The sequence below is a fragment of the Phalaenopsis equestris genome, unplaced genomic scaffold (assembly GCF_001263595.1).
Source record: "Phalaenopsis equestris unplaced genomic scaffold, ASM126359v1 Scaffold000540, whole genome shotgun sequence".
Lineage (NCBI taxonomy): Eukaryota > Viridiplantae > Streptophyta > Magnoliopsida > Asparagales > Orchidaceae > Phalaenopsis > Phalaenopsis equestris.
This window is the reverse complement of record NW_018164980.1, coordinates 472916-484876: the sequence shown is the minus strand read 5'-3', so window position 1 is coordinate 484876 and position 11961 is coordinate 472916. Positions and strand designations below refer to the sequence as shown.

At 35.4% G+C, this 11961-nt stretch overlaps 1 protein-coding gene across 1 annotated transcript; it reads left to right on the top strand.

The window, feature by feature from the left end:
* Positions 1–6194: 6194 nt before the first annotated feature.
* LOC110028974 (transcription factor ILI3-like) lies at positions 6195–6871 on the top strand. The gene is made up of 2 exons (XM_020731061.1): positions 6195–6431; positions 6603–6871. The coding sequence occupies exons 1-2, from the start codon at positions 6318–6320 to the stop codon at positions 6762–6764; spliced, it is 276 nt and encodes a 91-aa protein (XP_020586720.1). The 5' UTR covers positions 6195–6317; the 3' UTR covers positions 6765–6871.
* Positions 6872–11961: the final 5090 nt, after the last annotated feature.

The window sequence follows — 11961 nt, the reverse complement described above, 5'->3', positions numbered from 1 at the left end:
TATATATATATATATATATAATAAAGGAGCACCTCATGGCTCCCTATGCGTTAAATAAAGGAAATGGTACAAAAATTTGAGGGGAAGAGGGTCCCCACTAAAGACCAAAACCTAGGGGCCCCTCTTCTCACAGTACAACTCGACACAAGAAAGTCTCCAAAATACAATTCCAAAAACCTACTAGACAAACAAGAGTATACCCAAACAAAAGAAATAAAAACCAAGCAAACAGTAAAGTACAAGAAAAAGTAAAACTACCAATGTAAGTAATGGAACAGATTGACCAAAACAAAGTCCACAACCTTGAGGGAGCAGAGGAAAACAAATTGGAGACAACAGGCAGCAACCAAACAAACTTTCAAAAGGAGAGGCAGAAAAGTGTAGCTGCAAAAGAGATTACAATCCCAGCAAACCATCCAGACCGCAGGGGCAACAGAATCCAAATAGAAGTAGAGAGGGAAATCTCCAGTAAAACCTGCCAAAGAAGAAAAAGCAAGGGGAACCTGCAGCAAGTAGAAAGAAAGAAGCTAGAAAATCAAGCACGGATGTATGGGGAATCCAATTTATCCCCAATCAGATATTTCCTTAGCATACTCGAGGGGAGGTGGCCCACAGAGATCTTTGTGTGGCCACTTTTAGCCAAAAAGATAGCAAGAGCATTACCTTCCCTATAAATGAAGGAATATTGAACCTGCATAGCATGAGTATCAAGAAGTTGTCGAAGTTTGTTTAAGAAATAAAGCAAATTCCAAGGGGGGGACAATGATCTTAGAAAGTATCCTAAAGAGGTCATAGAATCAGTTTCAATGACCACCAAGGGAAATTTGTAAATTAAAGCAAGCTGGACAGTAAACAAAGCTGCCCAACCCTCAGCCTCAATAGGGCTCTGTGCATAAACAGGGGAAGCAAAATAGCACAGTAAGTTTCCTAAAGAGTCTCTGAAGACACCACCCACACTGGCAGAGTTAGGGGACCAGCTTCCATCAATATTTGTCTTAATTATGATTCTTAGTAGCACAGGATAGGGAAATACTGAGGCTTCTAACAGCTTTATAGTAATAAGAGATAATGTAAGAAACGGTGGTGGAGGGGTGAGTGGAAGAATTGGCATACTTATAATCATTCCTGGCCAACTAGATAAATCATAGAACCACTAACGGAAAGGATGCAAGTTTGTTGTTGTAATCCTTGGAAGCTTTTCTGTCCTCTAAGATGCCATCTAAACTGCCTCTGTGAGGCCATCTGACTAGAAAAAATTGACCCAATCTCAGCTAATCAAAATGGGAAAAGGAACATTCAAAAAAGTAATGTGAAAAGGACTCCTTCCCACATCTGCATAGGTAACATCTTGAGGCCAATTTCAATGCTTTTAATTTCAAAATGCCATCAAGAGGAAGCAGGAAAAAGAAATAACGCCAAAGAAAGAAGGAGATAGAGGTAGACATGTAGCTATGTCATATCATCTTTCCCCATTTCCAATATTCAAAAGTATGCATATTAGAGTAAAGCAATTTAGAAATAGAAGCATTAGAAGTAAACATCCAAACAGGTTTTTCAGGCTTATCAGGACATAAGGGGAGTTTAGCAATGGGTTCGGCATTATCGCCCAACAACTCCCTAAGTTTACCCATGTCCCAATGACCATTTTCCCAACAATCAGAGATCAACATATCTCCAGCCAAATTAAATTCTTCCTCACGAAAAGAGGAAAGCCCCCATTGTTCATGGAAAAAAAAAAACTTTTCCCTTTCCAATATCCCAAAATATAAATTTATTAACCACATTTCTAGCCTTCAAAATGGCCTTCCAATTTTGGAATCCCCAATTTTCCTTTGAACCGTAGAGGGGTGTTAATGAGAGCAATACTTGTGTTGCAAAAATTGGGCCCAAAGGGAAGAGCCCTGCCTAAATTTAAACAACAGCTTACACGTGTTAATATCAAGTATATGTTGCAAATTTTTGAAACCCAAACCTCCAGAGAGCCGAGGTTTACAGCCTTTGTGCCAGTGTGTCCAAGTTTTGGAGGAACCATCTCCAGCCCAAAGAAACTTGTTAAAAAGGTATTCTAATTCTTTTTGTGTACTCTTTTTCATATAAATAACTTGCATAGTGTATAAAGATAGTGAGTGTAGAACACTTTGTAACAAGGTCAACCTCCCCCCAAATGAAAGAAAAACATTCCTCCAATCATGAATGTGAGACTTGATTTTGTCAATTACAGCATCAAATTGTGTTTTTTTTCTCCTTCCATGAACGAGATTAACACCAAGGTACAGAAGAGGCAGAGATGCTTTAGAGAAAGCAGTAAAAGAGGTGGCCCAAGTAGTAATAGCAGAAGCAATCGAGTTACCAAAATAAAGATGGCATTTGTTATTGTTAAACAAAAGACTAGAGTTTTGCTGAAAGATGTTAAGGTACTTTACCAAAGTTTTAAGAGAGGGTCTAGAAACATTGGTAAAAATGATAGCATCGTCAGCATAGGCTAAGTGACTGACTAAAACCTTGGATTTATGCCTGAAATGAACATGGGGGGTGTTTTTCCTGCATAAAACTTATGAGGCGTGAAAAATAATCAAAAGCCATAATGAAAATCGTAGGAGAGAACGGGTCTCCTTGCTTGATGCCTCTATGAGCAGAGAAAAAACCATAAGGATTGTCGTTAACTAAGATACTATAAAAATTATTTTCCAGCCAGCATTTAATCAAACTGCAAAACCTAGCCTCAAAGCCTTTGGCTTTCAAAATGCTGAGAATAAACTCTCAATTACTTGTATCAAAAGATTTTTTCAAATCAAGTTTGACAATCAAGTTGCCACCTCTACACTTCCTATCTAGATCCTTTAGCAATTCTTGTGCAAGAAGTATATTATCAAAAATTTCCCTCCCATGAACGAAGGTTGATTGTTGATGGGAGATGAGTTTCGTGAGGTGAGGTTTGAGTCTAGAGACACTCAGCTTGCTGATAACCTAAGAGATAATGAAAGTAAGAGATATAGGTCGAAAGTTTTCCTAGCTATTTTTAACAGTAGTTTTAGGTATGAGCACAATTAAAGAGGAGGAGAAGAACTTCTCAGGGGTATGCCCCATAAAAAAACTTTGAATGACAGCAACAACCTCCTTGTGAATAATATCCCAACAGTATATGTAAAGGAATGAAATGAAACCATCAGGGCCAGGAGCCTTATTCGCATTAATGTTTTTGAAAGAATTGAAGATCTCCTGTTCAGTAGGAATGTCAATAAGGGACAAGCCAGCCACATAGTCTCTGTCTTTGTCGAAAAATGCATTATTGATAGGAGTAACCTGTGAAGTAGAAGCAAACAGATCAGTGAAATATTGAACAGCACTATTACCTATCTCGCCTTCATCTGTGGTGAAATCCCCATTAGAGTTTTTGATCTTGAGAATGGAATTTATATTTCTAGAGAATGATTCATATTGAGGACATGGTTATGAAAATATTGAAATGGACTCTAGATTTTGATCCTAAATCAGAACCTCCTATTATCCCTGTCTGGATTTGGTTTCCTGGTTTAAAGCTCCATCTGTTTAATCACGAAATTTTATTCTCTTTTGCCGCAGCCTATGGGAAACCATTGCAAATGGACACTCCTACTTTCACTCTTACTAGGCCTTCTAAAGCAAGGGTTTTGGTTGAGCGTGACATCTCCCAACCCTTTTGTGATGAGATTTGGATTGGGTCGCAGCACCACGGCTATTGGCAACCTATGGAGATTGAAAGATATCCTCACTACTGTTCACATTGTTGTATGTTTGGGCATCCTATATATATATTATATATTTATATATATATATGTGTGTGTGTGTGTGTTTGTGTGTGTGTGTGTGTGTGTGTGTGTGTGTGTGTGTGTGTGTGTCATGTGATTTACATGCAATGATATATGGACTAATGGAAAATAATGAATGTCATGTGAATGAAAATTTTGCAACATCCCTCTTGAAGTATCTTAATAATCACATAGTATTAATGTGTTGATAGCAATGAGCATATGTTCAACGCATACTCACTATCCATCATCATCAATTCACTAGAGATTGTTAATTGACATACATGACAATCTTATTATTTTTAAAAGAATTATAGTTTGCTGATTTTTTTTTTTTTGTAATTAACAATTGGTTTTAAATTATTTTATGTTTTTTATATATCTTTATTACAGTGTTAGTCACCAAAAAATTATGGAGACTAAAGAAGGATTATTAAACCCCTCAAAATGTTTCTATAAGACGATAAACCCTAACGATCAAAAGTACAGGTTAAGAATAGGAACAAATGAAAAGCCCTATTTTTTTCCTTTGAATGGTTAAAAATCAATTGAAGATCAATAAAATCTTATGTGTTGATTAGTCCTAGATGAGTTGTTGAAACTAAGTGTTGTAGAGTTAGTTTGTTGCAAGATATTAATTTCTAATATACGATAAAATATAAATGGGGAAAAAAAGATTGATTTTTTGCTAGATAATATTAATCTTAAATAAATATGTTGAGGCTAGAAGCAAATAACGTTTTCTTCATTTGATATCAATCTAACTAGCTAGCCAATGATATATACGGAAGAGCAAGTAAATAATTTTTTTCGCTATTACGAACCTCAAGGAGGAGGAGCTTCTAGAATTGCATGAAGAATTTATGATGACGTACAAATATTATATAGGTGAAATTTCAATGAATTAATGCAATTTAAGACAACTTCCTGTAGTCCTTCTATGAGATGGAGGTTTCCAATCTGTAGATTTTCAGCAATGATCAAATGGGACGCGGCCTCCAAAATTATATCATATGCAAATAACGGTCAATATTAATTAAATATACATAAACAAAGAAAAATTAGATAGAAGAATCTCATTTGAATGTGCTGCTCATGAGTTAGCTATCACTGACATGGATGTGTGGGTCAATGTCCGCCTTGAGGGCATGTTCATTATGCCATGGTGCGCATTGACATGGATGTCGACATCCACCCTCAGCTTTTAAATCTGAAATAAAAAGAAAGTATTCATATAGCAGCAAGCCATAAAGAATGCACAAATGAAAGCTCAAGTTATTAAACAATTTACTTAAAATTATTTGGATTAGAATGGAAGGATGACCTATATATTATGTCCAACAATGCTGGATAAACATCTAGTCTTACTAGGCCTGCCAGCAGAACATCTCCTTATGATGAATTTTTATCCAAAATTTGAATAACATTATACACAAGCTACATCAGCTTTACGTCTAAAGTTTTGATGGAGACAATTCAAGTATTTTAGCACTTGGATTTAGACATTATATATATGGAAACAAAATAGATGATATATTTGTGTTTTATAACTGTGCAACTCCCTATAGCTATTGCTATGGATTAACTCAATTTGAAATGATCTACAAGTAAAATTGAAAACTTGTTTCTAGTTTATTGCTATATAGTATTGATAGGCACATTGATTTAAAACAGGACTATAATAGATTCACCAAGAGGTGAGCATTTGGTCAGCTTAGATGAATATGTTTTCCAATTTGTGAAGCCGATTACATCCAAATGTCAAAAAGTTGAACCGAATTTAATATTGTTGGAACAGTTCGATTATGAACAAATCAAAATTTAGTTATTAGTTGGAGTCCTGCCCTGAACAAATATCAAGAATAATATAAATTTAATTTCACGATCCTCTATTTGATTATTTTGATATTTCAATTTGTTTATTTGTTCAGTTAAATGGAAAGTAGTGGATATTGAGGTTTTCAAAACCCAAAAATGAAGTGCATTTTTAAAATGAAACTGAATCAAGAAATAATATAAATTTTAAAAATTGGGGACTCACATCAAGTGAATAGGCAGACTATAAATATATACAACACAGATTAAACATGTGTTGCCGATTTGACCAGTGACAGAAGTCCTTGTAAAATAAAAAAAAAATGATATTTTTGTGTTAAAAACTTGGCAATGTGTTTTAAAATTACATTTTTGCAATGCAAGTTAAATATTGTTCATTTAACCGTGCAAATTACCAGAGACCAGTAGGAAAAGAGGTGACACAAGTTTGGGGCGGGGCGGGGAAGCTGGTCCCACTGTTCGGGTCCTCGGGGAACATTTGGGCCCACATCTGCCCTTACCTTTCTCAATATAGTTCAGCATTAAATTGCCTTTCGCAGTAGTCCCTCACACATACACACAGTGACGGTACCCTCCTCCAACTCTCTTCTATCTATTCCTTGTTTCTCCATCATCCATCCATCCATTGTTCTAACTCTTACTGCTTGCCTATTCCTTAATTAGCCTGATCAGCAGTGCAGAGGGAAGAGAGAGATGTCCAGCCCTAGGAGCAACGCCAGGCCGATCACTGACGATGAGATCAGCGAGCTCATCTCCAAGCTCCAATCTCTTCTACCCGAGTCTCGCCGGCGCCGCAACACCACTAGGGTTTGTGTATATTCACCTAAAACTCTCTGTCATCTCATGTTGTAGGCTGCATGCAATTTACCAAATATGTATAATAATTGTTGAATAATTAATTAATATATGAATACTCGGCCGCGCCTGGCAAATTCGTTAAACTGATACTAGCTAGCTTTTGTTGATAAACGCGCGCAGGCATCGGCATCGAAGCTGTTGAAAGAGACGTGCAGCTACATAAGAAGCCTTCATCGGGAAATCGACGACCTCAGCGAGCGGCTGTCGGAGCTCATGGCAACTATGGACAGCAACAGCGCTCAGGCACAGATTATTAGGAGCCTGCTCGCATCTTCATCATAACTCTTTTTCTTGCTCCCCTCAATGATATAATTATTAAATAATCCCTACGTATCTATTTCTCTTCGAATTTTTTTTTTGTAGGGAAGATGGAGAGACTAAATCTATGAACTTCTAAACTATTATTTTTTATTCTAGAAAAACATGTGTTTTGATTCTTCTGATTAAAAATTCAAGAGAAGCCTCCTTTGATGCAAATATTCTAGAATCTTCTACTGAAGAATTAATAGACCCTTCTAGAATATTGAAGAAATAAGCTTATCACTCTTCTTGATGCAAATTTCAATTATTCCAATTATATTGCGTGACAGTTTAAACTTTTCTTTTGGAATTGCCTTTGTGAATATTTCTGCTAATTGTTTTTCAGTCTTGCAGTGCTTTGAGTTTAATTTTCTAATTCGTCTCAATTTTTCTAATAAAATAATATTTGATGCCAATATATTTCGTTCTTCCATGAAATAAAGGATTTTTTTACTCCGAATGGAGACTCTCACCTCATCAATAAGTTGGTTGGCTTATGCTACATTCTGTGTGGAAGTGAGTCCAAAATCTGATTTACCCACTCAACGCCCCCATTATAGTTGGTATAGTTGTTTTATTGTCATAATAGACTTTTCTAGCTCCTTTATCTATCTCGCCCCATATCTTTTAGTATGGATTTTAGTCATATAGCTTTTTTTGTAGTTGTGGTTGCTACAATATATTCATCTTCAGTTGATGATTCTGCAACAGTGCTTGCTTTTTTTATGCCCAAGAAAATATTCATGAATTTGGTGTGAATGCATATCCTAAGGTGTACTTCATGCCATCCACTGATCCTTCCAAATCACTATCAGTATATCCGACTAGCCTTGAATTAGGAATGTATTCATATGAAATGTCATAGTTCTTCATTACTTGTAGATATCTAAGAACTCTTAATTGTTCTCGATGAACTTAGCTTGGACTTTGCATAAATCTTTGGAGCAGACTTGTTGCATACATGATATTTGGTCTTGTAATTATTAGATAAAGTAAGCTCCGAATGAGACTTCTATAAAATGTGTTGTCATTCTTTAGTGTATTATCATGTTTCATAAGTTACTTGTTTTCTTGTAGGGTAGTTATTATCTTGTAATTGTTCATCTTAAACTTTTTTAAAGATTTTCTATAAATATCTATTGTGAAATATATATATCTTGATCTCACTTCTGTGTAGGTTAAGTACTATAGCTGAAGAAAATTTATTTTTATATTTAACTTACACATTTTGTTTCTTGTGAAATATGAACATAACAAATACAACCGAAGAGACTTAGATGTTCTATAGATGGCCTCTTTCAATTCCAAGCTTCAATTGGTATCTTGTATTTCACTGCTTTAGTTGGAAATCTATTTAATAGATAGACTAGATTAAAAACTTTTTTGAAGGCTCATATACAACAACATAGTTCTTATTGTTTGTATTATAGTTTTGTTCTTCCTTTCGGAAACTCTATTTTGCTCTAGTGCATATACAACTATCAGTTGTCATTCAACATCTTTTTCTTCGTAAAACTTGTCGAACTTATTGGGGGTAGAATCCTCACCAATATCACTTCTTAATGTCTTCAAATAATTTTCACTTTATTTTTAAACATAAATCTTAACTTTTTTAAAATATCAAATATTTATGATTGTTGTCGTAAGAATTAGACTCATATCATACTTGTGTGGTCATCAATGAAAATGATGAAGTATTTATTTTACTCTAGTGATGGAGTATGCATTGGTCCACAAATGTTAGCGTGAATAAGTTCATATGGATCATTAACTCTTCATGATTCATCTGATGGAAATGGTTGTTGATGTTGTTTACCGAACAAGCATCCTTCATAGACATCATTGATTTCCTTTATTATAAGGAGACCTCTTATTATGTCTTTTTTGGTGTAGAATCTTCAGCCCATGCATGGGAGTTGAAGTGCCCAAGTTGCTTGTGCCATAGACATGACTTATATATTTGTCTTCATGGTTACATTATTTATGTATTTCCACTAATAAGAAAGCACATGTTTTCTTTCATCTTGATCTTTTGTAATTTCAAGAGATTTTTCTTGCTTATTATACATTGTGCAAGCATCTCTCTGATCAAAATTTAGAGAGTATCATTTCTCAATCATTTGACCCACGTTGAGTAGATTTTGATTTATGTTTGGGACTAAGATTACATAATTGATGTATCTCTTCTCATATCTTATGTTAATAGCTATGGTGTCTCTCTTCCTATTGCCTCCATAAAATCACAATTTCCTTTTTTGACTTTCGTCTTGATTTTTCTTAAGGGAACAATATATTTCTTTATTTTTTGTCAAGTGATTACCATAACCAATATTTAGATACGATGTATCTTTCCTCTTTTCTAATGCAATTTAACAAGCATAGAAGAGATTTATATTTTCACATTTTCCCTTCTGAAAAATTGCCTTTCTGAATTTTCTTTAATCAGCAAATATTTTCTATGTGCTCAAGATTTTTACAATTTTGATATTGTGGTTTTACTCTAAACCAATACTCTTTGTTTAAATCGTGCTTTTTTGCAAATGCCACATTGAAGATATTTTTGCAACATTTTTCTTGATTATTTTTAGTTTTAAAATTTTCTTGTGAATTTCTCCCACTTTCATTTGCTTCATAAGATCACAGATTTTTTTTAAATTGAATGCATTTTCTTTGGTATTCTCACTTCTCTTATTCAATCTTTTTTCATATACTTCAAGACAGCTCATTAATTATGTTGATAATAAAGTTTATATATCTCTTGATTCTTTAATAGCATAAATTATTATATCACATTTTTCTGAATAAGAAATTAGTATCTTTTTTACTATTTTCTTGTCAAAAATGGTTGTTTCATAGGCTCTCATTTGATTAAATATTTTCTTTATCTTGGAATAGTAATCTTTTGTTGTCGTTTTTTTTTTTATTTTAAGATTCTGAAAATCTCTTTAATGTTTCTATAATTTAATGAAGTGTATCTTCTTAGATCCTTGAAACTCCTCCAATAATGTGTTCTATGTTGTTTTACAATTAATGCACCGAAGATTTGAGAAAAGATGTCATTTAACATTCTCTGTTAAGAAACAAAAAAACTTGAGAGCCTTTTTGTTAATTTTCTCCAAATATCTTCATTAAAGTAACTTTAAGAACATTGAATTCTTCGTTAATGATCTTCCAAATTTTGTGAGTGAAAATAGTTCTTCATTTTAATGTACCAAAGGTCATAATTTTCTCCATTGAAGATTAGAATCGAGACAGATAAGTGTTTCAGGTCGGCAATTGTAAATATATTGATACAACACCCAATCAAATAATTCAACAAAGCTCCAATATATTTATTGGAATTTTTTTAAGAGAATAGGGAGAATTTTTTTACTAAATCTTACTGAATAATTTTTGGCTTGCATGACAACAACATATTTATGTCTATTTTTAGAAATGTGAGACTAAATTTAGAAATTTCTAAACTCTTTCATTTCCCTCTGGAAACGAAGGATATAAAAGCACAGGCTCTCATTTGGTCCCTACTTCATTTGTCACAGAGCCCACGTGCTCTTCTTTGGTGCTCGGGCGCTTGAAAACTATGCTAAGAAATGCCTTTGGAGATCTTAATAAATTTTGATGCTTCCGGCCAAGAGTGAATGGAATCACTTCAAGGCTAATGAACTAAGAGTGGTAAAGAACAATCTGCACTTGAAAGCATTTGAGACCTTTAGCAGGCACATTGAAGATTCGAGTGAGGTGATCTGTTCATTGGGATCTAACCGCCCCTGATAGGCATTCGACACTGGAAGCTTAAACTTTTCTTGGAGTTCAATTCCAAAAACATAAATGAAGAAAGGATTCTCCGACTTGAATGGTCTTACTTTGCGCCCGAGTCATTGCTTCTCCACCTGTGCTGATCTTACGTTGTCTTTTACTGTGAGTCATTGGCTCTCTTAGGGTCATTGTTCAATCTTCTGTTGTTGTACGTCGATGTGGCCTCCTACAGCAGGTTCTGCTCTTGGTGGACCCGACCTCTTGCTTGGGCTGCGACGGTTCTTAGGAACTCCACGTTCTGACTCGATACCCGATCCATGATATGAGTTCTCATCTCTTGCATTCCTCTATGTCTTCTCGTGTTGGTTCTACGTTGGCTATTGCTCTTTGGCCACCCTCTTCTCTCTATGATAGTTGTGCTCCTCTTCTTGTCGGTGATATGACTTCATACTCATCGTACCTTCTAGGATGTGAATCCAAAATTATCTGGGAGACACAACTAAGGAATAGAGAGCAAAGGGGGGAGAGTAAAAGCATAGTAAATTGTTTGTATGATTTCATTTTATACAAACAATGGGCCCTTTATTCATAGTATAGAATAAAGGCATAGTATAGAACAGTAAATTTGATTAGTTTTTATTCATGAAATGGGCCCTTAATTATAGGAATTGGGGATTTATGATTTCATTTTATACCCCTAGTATACATAGATGTGGCGGGGGTGTTCTAGTTAGCACATGAATATTGGTCTGGGAGCCTGGTGAGCTCCCGGCCGGACAGGGTCGGGTTCTTAAGACGGCGTTTGGTCGGACAAAGACGAGTGTCTATGACAACCTCCTGCCTAGGACCTATATCCGATTTGGCTATTTGTTGAGTTTGTCCTGCACTGTTGAACGGTGTCGGGAGCCTATGACAGCCTCTCGCATGGCTTCATTTTGGACGTGTGATTGTTCAGTAGGGGCCTGGAGTAAATTGTTGATTTGGCTATTTGCTGAGAGTTTATCCCTGCATAGATGGGCGGAAAGGAATTTCGAGGCGAGGCGATTCACTTCGCTCATTTGACCAAACTAGAAAAAGGTGTTGAATTCATCTAGATGGGACTTGTGCTGGTAGAAGAAAGTGGTAGAATTACATCTATGGAGGAAATGCTTTCCTCCCGTCAATGGGAGGCGGTTGGTTAGGCATGGAGTATAGAATTTTTGGTGGCGGCCCCCCATGATGCTACGCTGCCTCCGGTCTTGGGATTTTTTAGAGATTCGAGAGAGAGAGAGAGATTAAGAAATGTAATTAGGATTATTAATTAATTAATCGGGGAAGTTGAGTAGAAATGATTTAAAGATGCGATGTATTTTGTACTTTTCCCATTCACGACTACGCTTAGACGATGTAAGCGGTTTAGAAGCTTCGAATATATATATATATA